The sequence below is a fragment of the Lynx rufus genome, unplaced genomic scaffold (genome assembly GCF_022079265.1).
Source record: "Lynx rufus isolate CCGP_SWC_20201006 ecotype Redwood Valley unplaced genomic scaffold, mLynRuf1.p SCAF_3, whole genome shotgun sequence".
Classification (NCBI taxonomy): Eukaryota; Metazoa; Chordata; class Mammalia; order Carnivora; family Felidae; genus Lynx; species Lynx rufus.
Window position 1 is genome coordinate 36,852,712 of NW_025814845.1, and position 27,647 is coordinate 36,880,358.

At 39.1% G+C, this 27,647-nt stretch overlaps 1 protein-coding gene across 2 annotated transcripts in view; it reads left to right on the forward strand.

The window, feature by feature from the left end:
- Positions 1-26,759, forward strand: part of GABRB1 (gamma-aminobutyric acid type A receptor subunit beta1) — a 380,581-nt gene extending 353,822 nt beyond the window's left edge. The window contains exons 6-9 of one of the 2 annotated variants that reach the window (XM_047092020.1): positions 4,139-4,276; positions 4,386-4,538; positions 8,602-8,846; positions 26,409-26,759. In XM_047092020.1, the coding sequence (XP_046947976.1) occupies positions 4,139-4,276; positions 4,386-4,538; positions 8,602-8,846; positions 26,409-26,759 (887 nt within the window). The remainder of the gene's footprint in view (positions 1-4,138; positions 4,277-4,385; positions 4,539-8,601; positions 8,847-26,408) is intronic. The other variant, XM_047092021.1, reaches the window with a different exon arrangement.
- The last annotated feature ends 888 nt before the right edge of the window (positions 26,760-27,647 follow it).

Consider the following 27,647-nt stretch of genomic DNA (forward strand, 5'->3'; position numbering starts at 1 on the left):
TGCTGTCCTTTTTGCCTATACTCTAGGTATTCTGTGAATATTATTCCATAAGCTTTTCCTTTCCATACAAGAAGTCCAATATGTTTTCCTTTGAAAATACCTTGTACTTTCTGTCTGGGAAATCCTAAGATTATCCTTTTACTCTTGGAGTTCAGGAATGCTATCACAATTACCTAATATAATGAGCCTTTCAATTTGCAAAATATTTATTAAGCTCAAGAGAACTTGTGTTTTCTTTTTATTTATTATGGTTCATCTTCTTTCAAGACTGCCTACTATTTATTTATATATTAGATCTTTTAGATGAGTCCTTCAAAGCCATTATGTTTTCTTCATACTTTCCAAATCTCTGTAATTTTGTTTTCTTTTGAGATATTTCTTTCAAGCTGTCTTTTAAAATGTTAATCTGGCCTCACCAGTGACCATCTCCTCAATTTATTTAAAACATCTTTTATTAAAATCTATGGGTTTTAGTAGAAGGAAGATTTCTGTGCTCTAATCAAATATACTTAAGTGTTCCTATATTTATATATATATATATTTTTTTTAGGTTTTCCTATATTTTTAATAAGGATGGGAATTGAAGAGTTCAAACTATTGTCTTCCTCCTCCACCAGTTATTTTCACAAGGGGCCATATACTCTGGATGTTCTGCTTGCTTTTCTTCTCTAGGACTATGGGATTCTCTTATAAGCATTGTTGTTTTTTCTTACATATACCTTGTGGTTTGGACCCAGCTGCCAGAGCACTGAAAATGGAAACAATGTTTTAGGTGAAAAGGACAATGAGCTCCTGGTAAAATGTCATTCTCTTGCTGGTAGATCAGGAGGTAGTCTCTGTCTCTGAGGCAGCCTACCTTTTCAACTCTCCCACGGCTCAAAACAATTCCTCCAGTTACCCAAGTGTTTGTGCCCTTTATTTAGCGGGTCCAAAGAGCCCCTGCATTCAGCTTTCTTCATCAATCTCACTGTCCCAATCCCCATTCAAGACCTCCATGCCACTAGTCCCCAGAGCGGGGGAAAAAACCCATGACACAATTGTCCCCTAGATCCAGACAGAGCTGAGACCTCACATTCCCCGGATTGTACTTCATGCTGGGCTTTGAAATAGTTCATAGCTGAATTGAAAATGGAGGGGAGAGCATCAGGGTTGAATTTAAGCTATCATAGTGCCACTAGCCATTTTCTCATTCTAGAACCATAAATAGGCTCCAAGGGGATCCATGATCCTCTGAAATTACCATCAAATTTTATTTATTTATTTATTTATTTATTTATTTATTCATTCATTCATTCATTCATTCATTCATTTATCTATATATGTATATGCATGAATATGTTTCTGTGGAGTTTTTTTTAGAAGTTATTTTTTTATTTTTAACTTTTTTTAATGTTTATTTGTTTTTGAGAGAAAGAGACAGAGTGTGAGTGGAGGAGGGGCAGAGAGAGAGGGAGACACAAAATCCAAAGCAGGCTCCAGGTTCCGAGCCGTCAGCACAGAGCTCAATACAGGGCTGGCACTCACTGACTACGAGTTCATGACCTGAGCTGAAGTCAGGTTGGACGCTCAACCAACTGAGCCAGCCACCCAGGTGCCCCTAGAAGTTATTTTTTAAAGAATTTTACTTTTTTAGAGCAGTTTTATGTTCATACCAAAATTGAGAGGAAGATACAGAGATTTCCAATATGCTACAAGCTTCCGCATACATGGACTCCTCCGTTATCAACATCCCCCATCGGAGTAGTACGTTTGTTACAACTGCTGAACCTACATGGACACATCATAAATCCCCAATAGGCCAGTAAGTCAATAAGCCAAGAAGATGTAGATCACTCTAAATCCAATAGGTAAAGAGGGTCTCACAGCTTCTTGGACACCAGGGATCATAGCTAAAATAAATATCTTCTGTTTCTATGGCTACACTTGAGTCATTGTAAAATGGGTTACTGAATATGGAAGATTACCCTTTGAAGAAAAGGCAAGTTCTTAGACCTAGAAGGAAATGGTTTAAAGAGAAATAAAATAAGCTAAATTGAAACCTATCACACAGTAAATAATAACCTCTATAGAGGGGCAAAAGTAACAAATATAAAAAGGTTGTGGGTTCAATGAGTTTAAGAATAAGAATTCAAAAAAGAGCTTTTTGTGAAGATAAGTTAGAAATGTGTAAAGTAATAAAATTGAGACAGGTTTATTTCCCCTCAAAAAAAAAAAGAGAATAGATTAAAATTTCCTACATCCTTGCACTGGTATGTTTTCAGTGAGCCTCACTGAAGACTTGGCACTCTCCTAAATTTTAAATATGTTCTTTTTTTTAATCTCTTGGAAAATATTACTGGCTTTAATCAAAAGTAGGTCTGCATCATATCTACTATATTATATGGTTATATTCGAAACACAAGCCTTAGTAATTCTAATGGAAATAAAGGATTTGATGGGTTTTTTTTATCTGAGATGAATATAAAGAGCAAATGAACTCAGAAATATCTTCTTTATGTCTACCAGGTAGAAAGAGACAACTATAGCCTTCTATATGCCCGAACTGATTTTTAGACTTCTAAATATACCCATACATTGTTTTTATAGAAGTTAATTTTTTATGCGACCATAACCCAGCTAGACCACTGATAAGGGGAAACAGAAGTAGAAAAGAGAAGACAATAGACTTCAGGGTAGACCCTAATAATGCAATCTACAATCCTCTATACATTACTCTTAAATTAACAAAAGCTCACCCTCATGAAGATTAAGCTATAAATGTATTACCAAGAATTCATAGGGGGCACCTGGGTGGCTCCGTTGGTTAAGCATCTGACTTCAGCTCAGCTCATGATCTCGCTGTCTGTGGGTTCAAGCCCCACATTGGACCCTGTGTTGACAGCTCAGAGCCTGGAGCCTGCTTTTGATTCTATGTCTCCCTCTGTCTCTGCCCCTCCCCCACTCATGGTCTGTCTCTCTTTCTCTCTCTGTCTCTCAAAAATAAATAAACGTTAAACAAAAATTCATAAAGTTCTTTACCCTTATCACAGGGAGCAAGCATAATGTATAGAATTATTGATCACTATGCTGAATACCTGAAACTAATGTTACATGTAATTATACCTCAATTTAAAATTTTAATTTAAAAATTCATATAGTCCTAATTTTTCACCTGTATATTAGATATAATAAAAATATATGAGGGGGACCTGGGTGGCTCAGTCAGTTGAGCATCTGACTTCAGCTCAGGTCATGATCTCACGGTTCATGGGTTCAAGCCCCACATAGGGCTCACTGATGTCAGCCTGTCAGCACAGAGCCCCCTTCAGATCTTCTGTCTCTCTCTCTCTGCCCCTGCCCCACTTGGGCTTTCCCCAAAATAAATGAATTATAAATATATATGTATATATGAATAGAAGTTTACCTACTTTCTAAAATAAATGTGTATTTCTTTTTATTTTTTTTTTTTTAAATTTTTTTTTTCAACGTTTATTTATTTTTGGGACAGAGAGAGACAGAGCATGAACGGGGGAGGGGCAGAGAGAGAGGGAGACACAGAATCGGAAACAGGCTCCAGGCTCCGAGCCATCAGCCCAGAGCCCGACGCGGGGCTCGAACTCACGGACCGCGAGATCGTGACCTGGCTGAAGTCGGACGCTTAACCGACTGCGCCACCCAGGCGCCCCTGTGTATTTCTTTTTAAATGTCTTGATCATATAATCAGTATGTACAAATTTGGTTTTTCATTATACTCCACCATTTTACCTTTTCCATATCCCTTTTAACAAATACGTGCTCAATTATTATTATGTATTATTGTTAAAGGATGCATAGTAAAAATCTATGTTCAGGTACTAGAATCCAGCTATCGCCTTATCTAACCAAAGAATTCCCATTAGTAGATGCAAAGAAACTAAATAAGGAGCAGTGATATCAGACATCACTGAATGAGCACAGAGTTTATGTCCACTAAAGCAGATGCATCTGTCTTCTCAATGCAAGAATAGTGCTCATCATGAGACCTATATGCCATCCTATTTAAAGCATTGTTGTCTTACCACCACTTGCTGGGAATTTTCTCTCCAGTTCCAAGACTCTTCAAAATGAATTTCTAGACCAACCTAACTCTATTTAACCATGCTGTATTTCTTGGTTTCAGATGGCTATACCACTGACGACATTGAGTTTTACTGGAATGGAGGAGAGGGAGCAGTAACTGGAGTTAATAAAATTGAGCTTCCTCAGTTTTCAATTGTCGACTACAAGATGGTCTCCAAGAAAGTGGAGTTCACAACTGGTGAGGTTATTTCCCTCCAAATGAACTCGGGGCACTGTGAAAGAAAGAAGATGATTCCTACCAAATGGAGATCTGATTTTTTTTTTTCTGTTTTCCTTTTTTAATTCAGGGGCATATCCACGACTGTCACTAAGTTTTCGTCTAAAGAGAAATATTGGCTACTTCATTTTGCAAACCTACATGCCTTCCACATTGATTACAATTCTGTCCTGGGTGTCTTTTTGGATCAACTATGATGCATCTGCAGCCAGAGTTGCACTAGGTAAGGCATTCCCAGCACTGAAAAGAGCTGGTAGGATTTAGCTTCAACCAACCAACCATTGTTAGAAATTATGAGCAATGGCTTTCTCTCAGAGCAAGTCAAAGAATGCGATTACCATAAGAGTCCTTATAGTAAAATATCAAAGGGTAAGCATTTTCAGGATGAATGTTTTACAGTGCAATATCTTCTTAGCATTTTACCAAAAAAAATCTTGAAATATAATTAATACTAGCTATATTAGTGCTTCTTAGAGCCTATTTTTAAATTTTCATTACACTAATTTTTACTAACTTTGTGATGATTTCCTCTTTGGTCTCTGCTTTTTACAATGAAGAACATTTACAATGCATTATTCTCTCTCTTTTTTTTTTTTGTATGTTGTATTCTTTTTTTTTGTAATATAATTTATTGTCAAATTGGCTTACATACAACCCCCAGTGCTCATCCCAGCAAGTGCCCTCCCATTTTCCCTTCTCCCCCACCCCTCATCCACCCTCAGTTTGTTCTCTGTATTTAAGAGTCTTTTATGGTTTGCCTCCCTCCCTTTGTAATTATTTTTCCCTTTCCCTTCCCCCATGGTCTTCTGTTAAGTTTCTCAAGATCCACATATGAGTGGAAACATATGATACCTGTCCTTCTCTGACTGATTTATTTCACTCAGCGTAATACCTTCTGGTTCCATTTACATTGCTGTGAATGGCATGATTTCATTCTTTCTCATACAATGCATTATTCTCAAATGGATTTGGAGAAAGCTAAACCTTGTGACTGTTAACAAGATATGTCAATTGTTAAAAAATACTATTTTTCGAACATTAAAGTTAAGTTGTATCGATCTGAGTTTTCCTTAAATGGAGCTCGTCGCACTTGAATAGGGCACAGACATTCATCAGCTATATTAATGACCTGTGATCAGCACAGAATAAAAATGGTTTCCTTCCTGGAGGAACAAAATTCAAAATTAATCTTGCCATGGTTGAGTAATTGCAGCAAACTGAAAGGCTATATTTGAGACTTTAAAGGATTCCTTGGAAAGTTAGAATATATAAGGTCCGGGGGCGCCTGGGTGGCGCAGTCGGTTAAGCGTCCGACTTCAGCCAGGTCACGATCTCGCGGTCCGTGAGTTCGAGCCCCGCGTCGGGCTCTGGGCTGATGGCTCGGAGCCTGGAGCCTGTTTCCGATTCTGTGTCTCCCTCTCTCTCTGCCCCTCCCCCGTTCATGCTCTGTCTCTCTCTGTCCCAAAAATAAATAAATAAATAAATAAATAAATAAATAAATAAAATAAACGTTGAAAAAAATTAAAAAAAAAAAAGAATATATAAGGTCCGTTTGATGAATCTGAGCATGTATGGGTGTGCCTCATTATTTGATCCTAGACCCCTCTCAGTTATCATTTTCTGGGGCTTATTCTCAAACATGCGTGCACATGTGTGCGTGCACACGCACACGCACACACACACACACACACACACCAAATACATAACAGCATCATTTCCAGCTAAGCTGACATACACATCACTTCTTTTGAGATTGCTGAACTGGGTTAGATGTTCAGCATCCCCTTCACACTCAAAGTAATTGTCATCTCTATAACTTATTTCTAATGACTAATTTCTAATGGCTCACAGTCAAATGCTGGTAGCCCCTTATCAACCTTTGAACATTCCAAAACTAAGGAAAGGCAACAAATAGTTGATCACATCATAGGTATGAATCTGCATATATTATTTGAATGTGAACATGAGTATGTGTATACTATGGTTAAGGAAAAAACAGTGGATGATGTCAACAGCAGGGAATACAACTATCAAGGTCATAAATTGTGGTTCTCCTTACACATCTATCCCCAAAGCTAATGGTATTTTGATTAAAGATGTTAGCACATAAAATGCTGACTTAATCTTCTCTTTGAAATGTAAAATCTGTGACATTTTAAAACTTAAGTAAAAAAGGCATTTGTTTACTAACCCTTCTTGCTTAAAAATTTAAATCAAAGAGTAGAAACCAAAAAGTAATTAGTGGATTTGTAAATGAATGAACTGTTTATTTCTGCTGAGGATATTAGCTAGAATTATATTGGGTGAACTTTAAAATTTTATTCAAAGAAATAAGTGAGACCATTCATGATGGCATTTCAGATCAGTGCAGTACTTTGGAATTCATCACTGATCTGAACCATTTTAACTTTTTTTTTTTTTTAATTTTTTTTTTTCAACGTTTATTTATTTTTGGGACAGAGAGAGACAGAGCATGAACGGGGGAGGGGCAGAGAGAGAGGGAGACACAGAATCGGAAACAGGCTCCGGGCTCTGAGCCATCAGCCCAGAGCCCGACGCGGGGCTCGAACTCACGGACCGCGAGATCGTGACCTGGCTGAAGTCGGACACTTAACCGACTGCGCCACCCAGGCGCCCCCCATTTTAACTTTTTATATGCTAACTCCGACTTCCTATTTTATCTGTTCTCTTAAAGTTGAATAGTCAAATCAGGGAATTTATCCAGAATAATCTCATGGGCAAATGAGTGCTAAACTATTGTTCGCCCTTTTCAGTTTCTACCTTCTATTCTCTTTGCCGGATGTCGTTTGTTTTTAACACCCATTTTAACATTTCCTGTCTTTATTTTTAAGGATTGTCATCAAGTTTCAAGTTTTATCTTCTCATCTTTCTGTTTTCATTTTAAGTGCCTTTTGTTTAACACTTCCTTGCTTTTTTGCCCCTAGCTGGGTGATCTATGGAAAATAACTAATCTCAGAATTTCTGTTTATGCATCTATAAAATAGAAATCATATACCTGCCTTATCATACTCAGCAAGCTGTTATGGCAGTCATATAAGATAATTCATAACTGTGTTTAAACTGTAATATTGGGGCACCTGGGTGGCTCAGTCAGTTAAGCATCGGACTCTTGATTTTGGCTCAGGTCATGATTTCACTATTCATGAGATCAAGCCCCATGTTGGGGCTGTCAGCACGGAGCCTGTCTGGGATTCTTTCTCTCTCTCTCTCTCTCTATCTATCTCTGTCCCTAACCCAGTCTCTCTCTCTCTCTCTCTCTCTCAAAAATAAATAAACTTAAAAGATAAAATAAAATAAAACTGTAATATGCTATATAAATGTGTAATATTAGTATTATAGCACAAATAATCTACGTAAGATTCCAACTTCCTCTTTAGTTTTGTTTTTCCCAATTACATTTCATCATTGCCATCATCAACACCAAATATTTATTACAGTCATGCAAAGATTATATGGTTAAGAAAGCTTGTGCTTAACAAAATAGACAAAACAGAATTTTCCTTTTAAGAGTTTACAGTCTTAACCTTCTTTAACAAATCCAAGTTGAATTTTTCAGGAAATCTTTTCTTGACTCCAGGGAAGTAATTCATTCTAGGCTCTGGAATCAAGAACTAGAGGTAATATTTGAAAAATCAAAGCAACAAGGTTTTATTTTAAAAATACATAAATCAAATGTTTGATGCAAATCGCGAACTTTCTTACATATATCTTCTTTTAGTGTTGTTTCACTATGAATGATGCATTATTATTTTCACGTGTAATACTGACCTTGTATATATTATAGACTTATGGAATGAAGTAGGTCTCCTCACGATGGTTACCAACTTTCAGTTTGGTAGTGGCTGTTGTGGGCGTTAGTGTCACAAGGACAGATTTAGTAGGAAAATGAGCAAGACGCTGAGACCCGGAAGAAGTCCGGGTTACCCGGTGTGTAACAGAATGAGGAACATTTGACAAGAAACAGTGAGCACATCAATGGGATTTTGATATGCAGGCCCATTTATTCTTCTTTCTTCTATGTGTATTATTTTTTTTAAAATGGCTTCCAACCCTCCATTAATGGTACATCCTGTTTTACGATTTGTTCATGGCCTGTATGGGGAGTCTGAAGCTTTGTCCTTCCAAATATCTGCTCCTTTTGCCTAGTGGTTTATCACATTGCTGCCATCATTCTGGGACACCAATAAGGAAATAGCATCTGTCTTAGTCTTTCAAGGGCAGCTTAACAAGTGCATTCAGCTAAGATGTGTCTTTCTGTTTCATAGGAATCACCACCGTGCTGACAATGACAACCATCAGCACTCACCTCAGGGAGACTTTGCCGAAGATCCCTTATGTCAAAGCGATTGATATTTACCTGATGGGTTGCTTTGTGTTTGTGTTCCTGGCTCTCCTGGAATATGCCTTTGTAAATTACATCTTCTTTGGAAAAGGCCCTCAGAAAAAGGGAGCTAGCAAACAAGACCAGAGTGCCAATGAGAAGAACAAACTGGAGATGAATAAAGTTCAGGTAATGTATTAAATATTCCTTACAATATTCTTCCAAAATGTATCAGCAGCATGGTGCTCAGGGCCCCCATAACAGGAAAAAAAAAAGTATATTAGTTTATCTTTAATATGGCTCAAACACGCCTCCCTTTTACATATTTGAGAATTGGGGATTGAACAAGTTAGGTTGAAGGTACCATAGATTAGTAATATACCTGGACCTAAAACTCAACCCTAAATCCATTATTCTTTATTCTAAACCAAATAGTTGTAAAACTATAGGCAGAAGAATAATGCCAGATTTGCTTGAAAAATGAATGAGACAACTAAAATAAATCAGTTCTGTACTCGGTGGAAATGAAAAGATATGGCCCAGTAGTTACAACCACAGACTGGAATTAAACTGCTTGGGTTTGAGTCCCAGCTGTGCTACTTACTGGCTTTATAACCCCAGACATATCAACCTACATAACTTCTCATCTAGTCTCTGCTCTCAATGTCATCATGGAGGTTATTATAGTATACTTATAGAGTTGTTACAAGGACTAAATGAGATTTTTTTAAGTCTAATATTTGTAACAATACCTGGAGCATGATAGGTACTCATTATCATTATAGCTAGCTAGCTATTACCCTTGGATGTAAGACACTGTCACTATTTTTCTTTTGCTTTTCATTGGTAGATCTTATGACTTGTGCTTTCACTAGTGCTTTCTTTATTCTTTAAGAACATCTCTTTAGCCTCTACTTCTATGCCATGTTTCACTGAAATCAAATTAAAATTGTGAACATTGAAATACTGCATCCACTATAAATTGTTTTCAAGATGGCACCCAGGGTGACAACTCAAAAGATTCTCTCATTTAGCCACCATTCTGAGCATTAGGGATACTTCCCTGAAGGAGACAAAGCTCCTGGCTCTCATAGAGTTTAGACTCTAATGTGGGAAGACAGACCATAAACATGTAAGCACGGATTAAGAGGATAATTTCAGGTTGTAGTAAGTTCTGAAGAAAGTAAAACAGAGCGATGGGTAAGAGAATGATTTGGATCAGCTTCAAGGGAACAAGGAAGATAGATCAGGAAGACCTCTCTGAGACATGACCATTTGATCTGAGACCTAAGTGATGAGAAGCACTAACCACACCATGGCCATTCGAGGCAGAGGACACGACAGTGCAGTGGCTCGGAGGAAGGAATTGCTTGAGGTATGAAAGTACTAAGAGGACACCAATGTGGCAAGACCATAGCAAGTGAGGGAGAATATGTAGTATTAGAGGTGGCTGGAAAATCAGGCAGAAGCCAAACTATAAATCTTCAATGTATGTATCTTCATGCTCTTTGGTGGGATATCAAAACCAAACACTGTCAGGTAATTAGAAAATTATAAGCAAAATACCAAACAGATTCAGCCAAATGGTCAAAATTCAAAGTAACTCATTCAAATAATGTTTTACTCTTTTTTTTTAAGTTCCTTCTTTTAAGTTTAATTTTTTTTGAGAGAGAGAGAGAGAGAAAGAGAGAGAGGATGAGCACGCATGAGGGAGCAGCAGAAAGAGAGGGAGAGAATCCCGAGCAGCCTCCATGCTGTCATCTCTGGCCTGATGCAGGGCTCGATCTCACGAACTGTGAGATCATGACTTGAGCTGAAATCAAGAGTTGGAAGCTTAACCAACTGACCGACCCAGGTGCCCCGGGAAATTTTCACTCTTATGTGAAATATTATGCTGGATTCTATGCAAGAAGGAGGAAGCATGATACTTGCCCTGAATAATCTTCTGATCTTTGTGGGAAAGAAGATTATATTCAGATGAGGTGATTAGATTATAAAATGAAACAGGACAGCACCTACCTTGAGGAGTGTTTCTGAAAGGAAAAGGCTGATTCTGACCTACTAGCTTTAAAAGTACGTTAGCAGATTTTAAGGCCACCTCTTTTCTGTTCCCACTCTCATCTCAGTTGCCTTCTAAGCCTCTGCATAGCTTGGAATGTGTATTAATGGATATATCATGAGGGAAAGCCCTACATAAAGTGGCATAGGTTCACTGGTAGGAAAATCTGAAGCCATGGACTGGATGGATGTCAAAGATAAGTAGAATTTGGAAAGGTAGAGGAGAAAATAGGACCTCTGAATTGGCTAGAAAAGCAGTGTTCTCTAGAAAGGTAATTAAATGAAAAGGTCACTCCTTCAGCAAACTGAAATCAATGCATTCAGATAATTTAAAAACATCATAAAACAAACTTTAACCACACTCTTTGGTCATTTACCTTGATTCCACCCCAGGATATCAGAGAATTTTTCTAAGATGTTAAGGGACAAATAAAGGCCAAATGAAAGCCTTGTATGCCACATCATATCTAGATGTATAATACATATTGCCCTCAAGAGGGCTTAGTGACTAATAAATAAGTAAAATGTTTCTATCTAACTGATCTTTGTGTTTGAGTAACATTGGGCTCAAACATAGTAAGGTTTCACTGGATCTCAAATCGGGAACTTTTTATGCCAGATGAATTGACATTTTAAATTTGAATTCCAGTAGATAGGATAGAAAAATCCCTCAATTATCAGGGTTTGTTTTTTTTTTTTATGAAATTTATTGTCAAATTGGTTTCCACACAACACCCAGTGCTCATCCAGGGATTTTTAAAGAAGATAAAAATGTGCTTTTATCCATGGAAAGTTAGATTAGAAACTTCACAAATGCTTTTCAGAAAAACACAGACAAAATCATGCCCAAATTAATTTAAAAATCATGTTAAGACATGAAAGAGTAGTTTATATTGGACTAACTCTCTTATGGATTAAAAATTATAAACCCCGAGCAAAAAAAAAAAAATATTTTTGAGAGAGAGACAGCTTGAGCAGGGGAAAGGGGCAGAGGGAGAGAGAAAGAATCTTAAGCAGCCTCCACACTCAGCATGGAGCCCAAGGTGGGGCTTGATCTCTGTGAGATCATGACCTGAGCCAAAATCAAGAGTCAGGCACTCAACTGACTGAGCCACTCAGGTGCCTCCTGAGCAAAAAAATTTTTAAATCTGCTTGAAGACATGAGACTAACTGAAAACAAACAAAAACTAAAGGAGAATCAACCCTCAAATGAAGGGAATGACATTCTCTTAAATCAGTATTTATATAGCTTTGTCCCGAGGCCACTCCCCAGTCTGCAGAACTTCGGCCAAAAAACCTGCAGTTTTATCAGTCTGATGAGTCAGAACATGGAGTTTGATACTTCCAGAGTTTCAAGAAATCCTAGAAAGAAGTGAGTCACAAGAGAAATGCAAAATCTGAATTTGGGGCGCCTGGGTGGCTCAGTCGGTTGAGCATCTGACTTCAGCTCAGGTCATGATCTCCCGATCCGTGAGTTTGAGCCATTCATCGGGCTCTATACTGACAGCTCAGAGCCTGGAGCCTGCTTCAGATTTTGTGTCACCCTCCCTCTCTGTCCCTATCCTGCTCATACTCTGTCTCTGTCTGTGTGTCTCTCTCCTCTCTCTCAAAAATATACATTTCTTTTTTAAAAAAGAAAGCTTTAAAAAAAAAAAACCTGAATATAAACTTCCCACAAATCCTTGGTTGACCTCTGAACTACAAAAGTATAAAATGCTAGGAAATCTGGAAGGGGGAAACGGCTGAAAGACTGAAAAAAAAAGAACAAAAATAAGGGATTTTCCTTGAGTTAAGGGAAAAATTAAAATAGATTCATCGTAACTACACATAAAACCCACTCACTACCCATTCTAGGTGACCTATTAGTAATTTAACTGCCTTTTATTATTATTATTATTATTTTTATTTTGGAAAAAGAGAGAGAGCAAGGGAAAGGGACAGAGGAAGAGAGAGAGAGAGAGAGAGAGAGAGAGAGAGAGAGAGAGAATCTTAAGTAGGCTCCACCGTCAGCACAGAGCCCAAAACAGGACTTGATCAAATCACTCTGAGATCACAACCTAAGTCGAAATCAAGAGTCGGACACTCAACCAACTAAGCCTCCCAGGTGCCCCTTAACTGCCTATTAAAACAAAACCCAACATTTGTTAGGGAAAACAACAGAATCCAAAGTCTCTACAGACCATCATCAACAGCTACTATATAATAAAAAATCACTAGACATGAGAAAAAAGCAGGAAAACATGCGCATACTTAAGAGAAAAGACTTAAAAAGAGACAAGAGAAAAGTCACTAGAAACAGAACTGCAAAAGTCTCAGATGTTGGCTTAAAAGATAAGGACAATAATTAAAAATAATAACAGTAATTAATATATTTAGAAGTTCATAGAAAATAGCCCAAAACTAAAAGGAGCTGAAATATCCTATAATAGGCAAATGGTGAAACAAACCATAGTAGGTTCATACCATGGAATACCAGCCCAATAAAAAGTAATGAACTATTGATACATACAACAACTTGAATGGATCTCAATGTATTATGATGAATGGGAAAAAAGTCCATCTTAAAAGATTATACATTGTCTGATTCCAGTTATATAATATACCTGAAATAATAAAATTATAAAGATTAAAGAACAGACCAGTGGTTACCAGGAGTCAGTGATGGGTGGAGGGATTGAGTGTGATTAATTAGAAAGGGGTAGCACAAGGTGGTGGAATAATTCTATAGCTTGCAGTGGTGGTTATGTGAATCATCACATGTAATAAAACTACATAGAACTATACATACTTTATACCAATGTCACTTTCCTGGGTGATATTGTACAGTAGTTAAGTAAGATGTCAATAGGAGAAACTGGGTGAAGGGTACATGAGAGCTCTCTGTGCTATCTTTGCAACTTTCTAGGAATCTACAATAATTTCAAAAGAAAAATTTTTAAATAATGTCCATAGGAACAGATTAATATAGGTAGAGATGGGGAGTTTCAAAAAAAGACTTGAAACTGAAAAAGAACCAATGGAAATCATAGAATTGAAAAATTCATTAGACTGGGTATTATATGTAAGTGATGCATCACTGGGTTCTACTCCTGAAGCCAATACTATGATGTATGTTGACTAACTTCAATTTAAATAAATTAATTTTTTAAAAAGATTACATACACTTCAATTTTTCTATTTAGATTACTGCATCCTTAGCAAAGCAATGCATAAATCAGATCCCCTGCCCCCCCTTTCAGATAGATGAAAGAATATCCATTACATATTACATATATCCTTTTGAATAAAAATTGCTTATATATTTAAAAAAAAGAAAAATGCATTAGATGAATCAGCATCAGATTTTATAAAACATAAGAAAGGGTTAGTGACATTAAAGTTAATATTGGCCATCTCTCAATTTTTCCATTACACTGGTTCTTATCATAAATGTTACTACCTCAAAGAAGGCTTAACTGACACCCCCAATGGTGGATTGTATTTTGTACCATTGTTATTTGTTCTCATGGCTTTCTGTGCTTTTCCACCATAGGATTTACCACAATAGTGAATATATGTTTACTTAAGTAATTATTTTTTAATGTCTATCTCTCTACTAAACTATAAGTTTCCCAAGGATTGGGATCAAGGTCCTTGTCTATTATGTTTATTGTTCTTTAATCAGTGGCTAGAACAGAGGAAAAAACAAATAAGTATTTGCCGAATGAATAAATTTAGAGAGGACTTCTCCATTCAGGATGAGTTCTTAGCTACCATAACCCAAGGTCCTGAATGCTACATCATGTTTTATGAAACTCATATACATTCATAATAAGTAAGAAAAAGAGACTGTAGTCCACTTCAGTTTTTGCTCCAAACTTTCTTACTGTTTCTATCACTTTGATTTTTAATATTTTCTAAAGCATGATTTCTATCAACCCCTGCTATTCTCTCCGAATCACAGTGTCATATAACAACAGATAGATATAATCTTCAATAACAAAGCAAGTGTATTACTTCGTCTTTTCAGTGTATTATCTCCAGCAGTTAAGATAATAATGCAACCTGTGTGGTATTTAAAAATGCTATCCCCTGGTGAAATTTAAAAAATAGAAAATAATATCAGATTTTTTTCCTTTCATATAAAAGTTTGGGTGGTCCTCCCCTTTCCTTTTAGATACTTGTAAATAGTTGAATTCAAATGATACATGTGCTGTGGTCCCAGACAATTTTCATTTGAGGGACCCTAACATTTGCCTTGGTACCCTAGAGCATAGCATGGCATCATTCATTTATTACACATTACTCTTGATAGCCTTGGCTGGGCAGTCATGTCAAGGGTCATTTGTACTAAAGTTAGAAGTGCTTGCTTTGTCTTGATTTATATTACCACCAGCTGCAGTGAAGCATCTTTTCTGTAGGAGTACAGATGCTGAATCCAGACATTAGGAGAGTTTCAACCTCTGAGGTGATAAGGACTGTAGATTCATGTACCCCTCAGGCATCATTTGAAACTAGAGATGGTATTTAGAGTTTTGAAAGATAGATTTCCCAGTACTAGTAGGCTGTAAGTATGCTACTTCTGGGCCACTTTTACACTAACCTGGAATATACGTGGTTGTGTCTGTTGGCCACATGCCTGCCCACTTGCAAATAGATCCACCTAGGCTGGATTGGTTGCATGGGCAGTCTATAGTCAGGTACTGATTTGAAATCACTTGAAGTCATGGGGGACACCTTGCAACCCCAACAATTAAGAAATAGAATTTCCATTCAGATTCAGATATCGATGCTGTAATCTGGCCTCTTTCCTCTCATTCTTATTCTCTGTGGTGTGTTATCTACATTTTCAGACACTTTTAGACATCCACACTTCCAGACAACTTGCTAAATGGAAATCAGCTCTGTACTGTGATTAATTCCAGGATCCATAATGCATGTGAAAGCAGGCATCCTAACAGTCAACAGCTTTTCCTTAAAACTAGCTTGAAACAGATGGATACCTACATTAGCCTTTGAGCCTAGGACGTACCCCACATCACTGCCTTGTCATCGGGCCAACTAAGACACTTCTCTCAGCCTTTGATGAAATTTTAACCTTTATGACTTAGCATCTTGGATTCTGGAGAAATTCAGGCAGGACCTTTGATTTCTGTGGATAGCCTGTGTTAGCAATTCATGGACTTCTTTAACCCTTAAATCCGTGCCCAAATCTGGCTCGGTTCATGCTTTGTTCTCTAGTCTTGGCTTAATGTAGCTAATCTCCAGATGCTTCAACAGCTCTTTTTCCCTCTCTCTCTCTCTCTCTCTCTCTCTCTCTCTTCCTCTCTCTCTCTGCCTCCCTCCTCCCTCCTTCCCTCTCTCCCTCTCATTTCCTTCTATACCCAAACATCTAGGATTCTTTTGTAAATGAGGAAGAAATCAAATTCACTTAACAGGCTTAAGAAAAAGGTGGGGGATATATTTTGGCACACACAACTAGAAGGTCCATGAGTGGTTCTAATTTCCTATGTGGCTATATCCATATATTTAAACATTGTCATCAGAAAGCATCTCTCTTCATCTGTTAACTCTGCTTTCCTTTATAATGGCTTTACGTTCATTAAACCCTTCCTTCATGGTGTTCCAAAATGCCGAAGTTTATATGTTCCAAGCTCTGCAACCCTAACCCAAAAGTACTTTCTTATCACCAATAGTTACAACAAAAAAAAGTCTTAGGATTGAGTCTTCTGGATCAGCTTGAGTCATATTCTCATGCAGAAATCAATCTCTCTGACTAGGAAGTTGGGAAACAATAAATGCACAGGTCTGCATCACATGCCTGTCCCTGGAGCCTTAAAGATGCAAGTAGGTCCACTTCTACCACATGCACCAAGGAAAGTCAGGTAATGTTATCAGAAGAAGGTGGAATGGAATCAGACAGGCCAAACCAATAGGCATCCGCCAAAACTCACCCTAGACTCTGCCTAAAAGAAAATATCCATACTCTTCAATGCTACATCCAGCACCCACTGTGATCTCATGCTGCTTTCCTCTTCTGCCTCATTCCTCCTCCCTCTCCCCTTCACCGACACACACTTTGCTCCAGAAGTTCAACTCATAGTTTTCCCAAATTGCCATGGTTTCACTCTTTGCTAACTTAGCTTGGCTTGTTCCCCAAAATTCACCTCTTGCCTGATGTCTGCCCTCACTCATCAGGTGCTTCTCTTAGAGCTCTCCATTGCACATTATGCTTACCGTTTTTTGTTTTAAACTTAAAAAATATTTAAGGGGTGCCTGGGTGGCTCAGTCAGTTAAGTGTCCAATTCTTGATTTTGGCTCAGGTCATGATGTCACGGTTGTAAGATTGAGCCCAGTGTCAGGCCCCATGCTGAGCATGGAGTCTGCTTAAGATTCTCTCTCTTCCTCTTCCTCTGCCCCTCCCTTACTTGCACTCTCTCTTTCTCTCTCTCAAAAAATAAAAGCCACTTAAAAATATTTAATATTGGGGCACCTGGGTGGCTCAGTCGGTTGAGCATCCGACTTTGGCTGAGGTCATGATCTCGCGGTTTGTGAGTTCGAGCCCCGCGTCGGGCTCTGTGCTGACAGCTCAGAGCCTGGAGCCTGCTTCAGATTCTGTGTCCGCCCCCGGCCCTCTCTCCACCCCACCCCTGCTTGTTCTCTGTCTCTCTCTGTCTTTCAAAAATGAATAAACATAAACAAATTTTGTTTAATATTTAATATTTAACTTTAACAAATATTTAATGAGCATATACTATGAAAATACTCTGTATGCACTAGGTATAGTCAGCAATGAATAAAAAAAAAACCTTTCATTTGGATAGGAGAGAAAGATGAACATTATACATATAAATACATCACACACAATCAAAATGACACCCACAAACACACATATAATGCCAGGCAATAATATACACTATAAAGAAAAACAGAGTAGGACTTGAATGCAAACTTTATCTTCCACTTTGGGTTTTCCAATGCCTGCCAAAGAGCCCAGCACAAATCAGGCACTTAAATGACTTTTAAAACAATAAGTGAACTAATGAATTAATTACAAAACCAAGCAGAATGCTCTTAAAATTCATGTATAATTGGAAACTTTTTTCTATTATGTTTCTATTGTTACAAAAATAAAATATTTAAGCCTCTCTCTTTTTTTTTTTTAAGCCTCTCCTACAGTGAAAACTGTTTGGTACCTGTCCAAATTTAAAATATATATATAATAAATCTTTCCTAATGAAGGACATATATTTTGATTAGGGACAGTCGATGGTAATAATAGATGTGTGCTATTAATAGATTGCTTTCTTTTAAGTTTGTTTTTTTTATTTTTGAGAGAGAGAGCATGAGCAGGGAAAGGGCAGAGAGAGAGGTAGAGAGAGAATCCCAAGCAGGCTCTGTGCTGTCAGAGCAGAGTCTGATGCCAGGCTCAGTCTCACAAACTGTGAGATCATGACCTGAGCCACAATCAAGAGTCAGACGCTTAACCAACTGAGCCACCCAGGTGCCCCTAGACTGCTTTCAAACAGTGTTGATACTTTTCTTTTCTCAGCAATTCCTTCTCCTGAAATCTCTATGTTAGAATCTAAAGCGATTGATAACTCTACTCTGCCGTTACTTCATGATATTCTCCAGTGGGGAGGAAGAAAGTGTAGAAGTGCTTTGTTGATTACCTTAGGAGAGGGGCAGAGGGAGAGAGAACCTTAAGCAGGTTCCATGTCCATCATGGAGCCTGACATGGGGCTCCATCTCAGGACCCTGAGACCATGACCTGAGCAGAAATCAAGAGTCAGACGCTTAACCGACTCGGCCACCCAAGTGCCCCAACATCACACATTTTGAATACCTCCTTTTCAAACATCCAACAAGTAATGGTTACTTTGACCAAAATCACTTTTTTATTTTCCTGAAGAGCAAAACATTACTGAAGAGTTTTTGGATGACTTTTTAAGGGGATTCACTGAAGATGAATCTGAAAACTGACCCTTATTTGCATCATTTAGAATTCAGTGAATTTGCTGGTTATAATGCATGTTATATTTAATTGTAAAAAGCACTCATCTTGGGGCGCCTGGGTGGCGCAGTCGGTTAAGCGTCCGACTTCAGCCAGGTCACGATCTCGCGGTCCGTGAGTTCGAGCCCCACGTCAGGCTCTGGGCTGATGGCTCAGAGCCTGGAGCCTGTTTCCGATTCTGTGTCTCCCTCTCTCTCTGCCCCTCCCCCTTTCATGCTCTGTCTCTCTCTGTCCCAAAAATAAAAATAAAACGTTAAAAAAAAGTTAAAAAAATAAAAAAATAAAAAAAAATAAAAAGCACTCATCTCACATATTGGGTCTCCCTAAGTCTATGTATAAAATGCTCCTATGCATAAGATAGTTTCTGGTTTCTTGTTTCTATCATTCTCTACTCAAAGCTCAATAAATTCCCACTAACATCAACTTAAGAAATTACTCCCTAACCTTCATGTCACATATCTCAGGCTTGAACAGTGCATATTTGTAATTAATTCTTAGCTCTCTGAAATAAGCTAACCACTTTGTGGATTTTAGGTACACCAAAATCAGCTAGGACCCTTGGAATGCTTGTGTAAAATGCAGACTGGGAAGACCTGAATCTAGTATGAAATGAGCTCAAACCTGTATTTTTAACAAGCTTCCCAATAGATTCAGATGCACAATAATGTCTGAGAACCACCACTCTAGAGAATCTAGCCACTTAGTGTCCCTTAGCCACTGAAACTCAAACAGAGCTTAGAGAGATGACTCCAAGTCGGAGTTTCAGAGTTCCTCATTCTATAGACATTTACTCAGCCCCTCCTTAGGAGTATCAGTCTTTTTTCTGGAAGAGCAAGGGGGATATACAGTGATGAAAAACACAGTAACATCAGAGCAGCTGTGCTGCTGGAGCTTACATTTCAGTTGAATAATTAACAAATACATAAATATGGGTGGCTCAGCCAATTGCGTCCGACTTCAGCTCAGGTCATGATCTCATGGTTCCTGGGTTCCAGCCCCGCGTGGGGCTCTGTGCTGACAGCTCAGAACCTGGAGCCTGCTTTGGATTCTGTGTCCCTCTCTCTCTGCTCCTCTGCCATCCGTGCTCTGTCTCTCTGTCTCTCTCTCAAAAATAAACATTAAAAATAATAATAATAATAAAATAAAACAAGTGTGTAAATAAATATAGGCTATAATGGCAGATGATGATAATTATGGTGAAGAAAATGGTGAGGAGCTAGTCAGGTAACAATCTGAGGAAGATCATTCCAAGAGAGAGGAACAGCAGTTGACAATGTCCTGAGGACTTAGGAGCATCAGCGGAGACAGTCAACAAATGATAAGTGTGGCTGGAGAAGAGAGCTCAAGGGGCAGAGTGAGGGCAGAGGTCCTTGCAGTAGCTAAATCACATGGTACTCTGTGGATTTGGATGAGAAATCTGGATTTTATTCTATGTCTTAGGAAGTCATTTGATTTAAACAGAGGAGACATTGGTCTGTTTTACATTTTTTAAGCGTCACTCCAGCTGCTATGTAGAGAAAAGACCACAGAGTTCCTTCCTGGAAAGAGGAAGACCAATTATGCAGGAAGACATGATGGTGGGGAAAAGCTGGTCAGAATCAAGATTTATTCAAAAGTAAAGCCATTAGGATCTGCTCATACCAATGTATGGGAGAAAGAAGGCAAAGAAAGGGGTCCAGGATAAATTTATCTACCTGAGTAACGCGCTGGAAAATTGCCAGTTGTTTCATTTGTCATTCTTCCATTTCTATTTCTTAAATAACAGAGTGTGGATTTGTTTAGATTTATGTAGGTTTGTACTCAACCTTCTATAGCATCTTGAAACAAGTTGTCAGGAAGTTTGCAAAGAGACATGCAAATCACCTCCAGCAAAGCCTCCTATTTCCACCCCCATACCCCCCACCCCCCACCCCACCCCCCCAAACCAAAAGGTTTCAGGAATTGGAGACCTAGGGAATTGGCGTTCAGCACAGCCCTGGTGAGAGCTAATGACTGACAGCAACAGCCTGGATGTGGTACATTCTAGGAGCAGGATGGGCAGACGTGACATGTGGCTGTGTGGCTCTCTGCTCCCTACGGGTGAAGGCAGCCAGTCGCACTGGACAAACTCAGTTAAACAGACTGTAGGCTTCTGGAAGGCAGCTCCTTACGTGGCGAGCACCACTTCACTTGGCTTCCTGCGCTGTACTTCAGAACCACTCAGTAAATGTGAATCCAATTGAATTAGCTAGAAAGAAGGAAATAACTTCCTGTTTGCAAAGTAGATTGAGCCCGGAAGGTATTTCTCAACAGGGCTTTAAAACTGCCACTGGAAACAAGATTATATTTTATTCCAATTACACTGCAATGAGTTCTGCTCTATTTACATATTGAAAATATCCAGAACAGTTCGATTCAGTGAGTGGCACCATTTTTCACAGCCTACGGCACTGTTTGTGTATGTTGGGAATGAGAGGAGAGAGGGAGTGAGTTGGAAGGGGTGGGGGAAAGGCTAGCCCCAAGCTAGAATATGAATTTGCACATTTGCTCAGGGTTCTATTGAGGGAAGAAATACAGCTATCACATCAATGTGTTCTGGACTTGAGTCATTTCAAAACGACTCTCATGATTTTTGTCATACCCTATCAGCCAGAGTTCTCCAGAGAAACAGAACCAATAGGAACAGAACAGAATCAATATACATATAAAAAGAAATTTATTTTAAGGACTTAGCTCATACACTTGTGTGTGAAATCTGCAGGGCAGGCTGGAAGTTCAGGCAAGATTTCTAAGTTACAATCATGACCTGAGCTGAAGTCAGACACTCAACCGACTGAGCCACCCAGGCGCCCCGGTCCTCCTGAAGTCTTAATTATGACTTTATTCATTTGCTCTAAGTTTAGGCTTAATGATAGATCTAAACTTAAAAAAAATCAGTGATGTTGGTCTGAGGAATATATAGTTAATATAATGCAGTAATTCACCCCATTATTAGGTTTATCTCCCCAATCACTGGAACCACCTGACAATTACAGGCCTTACTCGCCAATGCAGCAAGTTCAACATGCACATCCCTAACTGGACTGTACCTTCTCTGCAAGCAGATCAGAAGGGGAACAATATTCAGAAGACAAGGAGCCAAGTATGCCTGCCTCCTTCTCCCAAATACGCCCGGTGGGGAGCAGTGGGAGAGGAGAAAGGGAAAATAAGCTGGAAGTATTGACCCCTTAGCTTCTTTCCCAGGGACTGGAGTGGAAAGTCTCTTCCTTTATGGCATCATGAGGCATGAGGAGTGATTATCCAAACGAACAGCTATTTCAACATTAGCAGTGAATGCTTTAGGAAATCTGTCTGTATACGCCCTGGAAGTCCACTGTAATGACATTTTCATTTGCCTCACTTCCTTCTGTTTCAAGGTTTAAAAATCCTTGATGCTTAGACCATGCCCAATGCAGATGTTGATCTGATCTCTTATTAACTAGGCAGCATTTAACCATTGCAAATGTTGAGGTGATCTATGACATGGCTCCTTATTGTTTCTGAGGATGTGAAAAGACCACTTTCCCCCTGGACATTATTTTTGGAAAGCTGTGCCAGCTGTGGATATAAAGATACCTTGGGTGTTTTTATACTTTTGAGGTAAAAGGAAAGCCACTCTTCTCCAAAGGACAGGGGTTAGGCCAGAGCCAACCAAAAACCTGCTGGTGTCACCAGTGGTATTCTGACCACATAATCACTTTACCAAGAAGCAAAAAGCTTAAAAGGTAGGGAATTAAAACGCACTTCAGGAGAAATGCACAAGCACCCATCACACACACACACACACACAGTCTGTAACACTGGCTTTTAGGATAAGTTCTAACTGTGTAGGAGAAAGACTGGAGTTAGGTCATAAGTGTTATATGACACTTCTTAAATTTTCCTAATATGGGACACAGTAATGTTGATTCAACTACACAGTAATGCAGTCAGCTTTCATGGGTAGTTATAGAACCAGATTCATTCCTTTATATGTCAAATCACTTACAGCTCTGATTTCTAGCCCAATGACAAAATATTTTGAGGGATTTGAACAAACCAATAAATAAGCATCATGCAATTTATAGGTGCATTAGAATCTGTACCAAAGTTAACCAAAATATCTTAATAAAATGTAGTTTTGCATGACCTCTGTTTAATGAGGAGCATCTCTATGTTTCACTGGCAGATTCTAAATTCTAGCAACTTGTTTACTTAGGGAGATTTCATAATAATGGAACTTAATGATGCATATAGTACAGAAGAAGTGATTCAATTTTATAAGTTTTGTTTGTTTGTTTGGTTTGATTTTTAGTATGCTGTGTCTTCTGCCTGGAATATTATTTGTAACCAAAGACTGCCAAAATTCAGAAGCAAACCCTTGAGATTACCTAGTGAAAACCTTTTATTTATAGATGAAGAAATGGATTTAATAACAAACCCAGGATGAGAATACAGTTTTCACCTCTCAATCTTTTGTTCTGTCTTTAAGGCCTAGTATAAGTTGCATCTCCTTCATGAAGCCTTCCTTGACCTTCAGACTTTTATGAACCCCTAATCATGGTCTATACTGTACCATTTAGCATTTGGTTAAAAACTCTTTTCACTCCCAAAATTATATCTTACTCTCGTATAACTTACTCTTGTATATTTTATCTTGTATTACAAGATACTCTTGTATCTCTCAGGAGACTTTTTTTTTAAGTTTATTTATTTTGAGAGAGAGAAAGTGCAAGTGGGGGAGGGACAGAAAGAGAGGGAGAATCCCAAGCAGGCTCCATGCTGTCAGCACAGGGTCGGACGCGGGGCTCAAACTCACGAAACTGTGAGATCATGACGTGAGCCGAAATCAAGAGTCAGATGCTTAACTGACTGAACCACCCGGGCACCCCTCAAAAGAGATTATTATCTCAAGGACAGAATCCATGTTTTATGATACTCTTGACTGAAACACCATAGTACCTAACAGAATTATGGACACCATGATTATCTTCTAAGGTTCTAGTCCCTTTTCTAATGGATTCAGCACTTTGTTCCATGTCACTTCAACCCTACCATCCTCTTTCATAATGTAAACTTTCATATGCATGACTTTTCATCCATAGACATACACACATGCACACACACACACACACACACACCTGACACCTTGCACTGTGCCTGGCACAGAGTAAGTACTCAATAATGCTTTCCTGAGAGAGGGAGAGGAAGTTGGTTTTTGAAGTTACGATAATCAGGGAAGGTACACAGGTACACACAAGGATTAGGATTAAATTGAGCCTTAAAGAAAATACATTGATTAACACGCAAACAGGAGGGAAAATTATATTTGAGACAAAGAATATCCTGTATTTGAATCCCATATTAGGCACTTATTCCTTGTTTAATTGCAGGCCATTAAGCTCTCTGGGTCTCTATTTCCCTATCTGTTGAACTAGAATAATATTATATATTCCATAGGGTTGTTATAAGAAATAAGTGAGATAAATTATGTAGTAGGATTCAATAAAGAGTAGTTTTTTTTTTTTTAATTTTTTTTTTCAACATTTATTTATTTTTGGGACAGAGAGAGACAGAGCATGAACGGGGGAGGGGCAGAGAGAGAGGGAGACACAGAATCGGAAACAGGCTCCAGGCTCTGAGCCATCAGCTCAGAGCCCGACGCGGGGCTCGAACTCACGGACCGCGAGATCGTGACCTGGCTGAAGTCGGACGCTTAACCGACTGCGCCACCCAGGCGCCCCTAAAGAGTAGTTTTTAACAACAAAATTAATAATAACTCCCCGAATAAATAAGCCAGTAAAGGTGCCAGTGAGGGCATAATAGGTAGCTCAATTAGGCTAGAGCCAAATACTTTACAGAAAGAAATGATTGATGGGAGTGGAGGGAGAGGCCAGATTGAGTCTCTCTCTCTCTCTCTCTCTCTCTCTCTCTCTCTCTCTCTCTCCAACTACCTCTGAGCTTAAAGCTATCAAATGCATCATTAAGTTCACTGCGGGATGTGGTGAAGGCCAAGGACTATGAAGCGGTTCTTTCTCAGTAAAAAGCACATAAGCTTTGAAACAGACAAGACACAGGTTGTAATCTCAGCTCTCGTAGTGGAGTAAACTTGAGGCAGTTTCCTGTTGCAAGTGATAAACAAGGTATACAAAGCAGCTACCATAATGCTAGGCTTTGGGTGGACACTCAATAAATCTTAGTTCTCTCATCTGTGATGTACCAGCCTCACACCCCACCACTCTCTGCACCTTTCCTTCTATTTTCCTTCCTTGTCTGTCTTTGCCTCCTCCTACACTTTACTCTGTCTTTCTTTGTTACCCATTTTTTTTTGTCTCCTTACCTATACCTTTGACACTCAAAAGTGTTTACTGAGATTAATTTCATTTGAAAGCATTTATAGACCACTTACTGTAACTCAGTCACTTGTGTTAATAACACTGGACTTAAACACAGCTGCCTGTACTGTCCTTGGAAGTATTTCAAACTCCTTTGTATGAATGAGCATGTCCTCTCAAGGTAAATCCGTTTGCAAAGTGCATCAGCTTGAAGTTAAACAAAGCCACTTTACAGGCCAAATGTGCTCACGTATGGAGTTCCATAAATGTGTGTGGGCATAGCACAGACAAAAACCAGGAAATCTGAGATAGGTACTACTGGAACGGCACGAAGCAACAATAAATAATGGGGGAGACGCAAAAGTCAAAGTACAGCTAGTCATATCCTTTTGAGCCCTGAATCCTACTTTTGGCAGTTTAGCCTGAGGAAATAACTGGGGAGAAGGACAAAGGTTTACGTAAAAGATGTCCCTTGTAGGCTTGCTTATATAATAGCGCAAAAGTAAAACAAGCCTTCGCATCTCACAATAGATCAACCCAGTTATGCTCTATCCATATAAGCTGTTAGTTAATAAGTGATATCACAGAGGAATAATTATTAACGTGGAAATAGGACCATGCTACACTATTAAGTGACAAAGCATATTGTAGACCAAAACATACCAGGTGAGTCCATGTTTGTAAGTAGAAAAAACAGAAGGCGGCTAGCAGGATACTAAAAATAATGAACTCTAAAAGTGAAATGACAAATTTCTATTTCTTACTTTTTTGTTTCCTGTTTGTGTCTAGTTTTACATATTTCCATGTGCCACTTTTGTAACACGAAAAAATGCCATATACATATACATAAAAATGATGTATGGATTGATAGATGATTGTGGATTATATAGACGGTAGATTTGACAGATGGTAATTAGATAGGTGATAAATAAAGAAATAGATGATAGATAAATAGGTGGCAGTTTGGATAAGTAGACTAGATAAGTGGTAGACGGATAGATGAAGGATTAGATAGAAAGATATAGACAGGATTAGGTAGGTGGTAGATTAGCCAGACAAAAAAATGGTGGATTAAATAGGCAGACAGATTAGACAGCTAGATGACGGATGAGACAGAGACGGATATAGACGGGTGATGGACTAGATACATACACAAACAGACACAGACAGATGATGGCTTAGACAGCGGTAGGTTAGGTAAACAGACAAGGATAGATACATAGATGCTAGATCCGGTTGCAGGAGGCACGCAGAGCCGGACGTCCAGCGACAGTCTTTAAAGAGTGGGGCTGCGGTGTCATCAGTTACAGGGTCACGAGCACAGACAGTGCCCCGGCAGTTGGGCCTGAGCGTGTCCTTTCCCGTCAGGTGGACGTCCACGGCAACATCCTCCTCAGCACCCTGGAGATCAAGAACGAGACGAGCGGCTCGGAAGTGCTCACGGGCGTGAGCGAGCCCAAGGCCAGCAGCATGTACTCGTACGACAGCGCCAGCATCCAGTACCGCAAGCCCCTGAGCAGCCGCGGGGAGGCGTACGGGCGCGCGCTCGAGCGGCACGGCGCGCACAGCAAGGGGCGCATCCGCAGGCGCGCCTCGCAGCTCAAAGTCAAGATCCCCGACTTGACTGATGTGAACTCCATAGACAAGTGGTCCCGAATGTTCTTCCCCATCACCTTTTCTCTTTTTAACGTCGTTTATTGGCTTTACTATGTACACTAAGGTCTGTCCTAAGGGTTCGTAAACGACTACTTTCCTCTTTTGATTTTTGACCCCACAGGCCCCCCGCAGCGCCACTGCTGTGCTTTTTTGAGGTAAGAGATTCAGCCATCCGATTGGTTTGAGGTCTTGCATATCAATTTTATTACTGCACCATGTTTACTTCCAAAAACAACACACACACACACACACACACACACACACACACACACACACACACGCCACAAAGAAAACTCTATTTTTTTCCAGTCTACTGTGGTCCAGGTTATCAGCTCTGTCAGAGCTCTATTAATTGCCGTGTTTACAAACAAAGAACAAACACACACAAAGAGAGAAGTTATATAGGTAGATCTTTAGCAGTCCTATCTTTTGGCCCTGGATTTTTTCGATCTATTTTTTAAAATGAGAAGGAAAACAGGACCTAGCTCTCCGCGCGCACTGCTTCCTGGTAAACTGTAACAATCTCATGCTGCCAAAAAAAAAAAAACAACAAAACAAAAACAAAAACAAAAAACCAACACAATTTCCAGGATCTCAGAAGAAAAAACAAAGCCATTGACAAGTTACAGATTTCCAGGAAGAAGGGGGGATAAGAGGAGCCTAGAAGAGGAAGGAAGTCTCCCCTCCAGCCTCAAGCCCCCCCAGCGCCCTTGCAGAAGGGGTCCCAGCTCCACGGGCGAGGAGGGAGGGATTGACAAGGGCTGATGGAGGTTGTGCAAACCAAACCTGCCATCTTCACCTCACCATTAAGCTGGATATTCTGAAAAACAACAACAGAACAAAACAACAACAACAAAAAAACCCGCTTCTTTCTCAGACTTGCAGGCAGATTTAAAATTAACACTCAAATCCATCCTGGTGGCCATTGAGAACATTTCTCTCTTCTTGTTG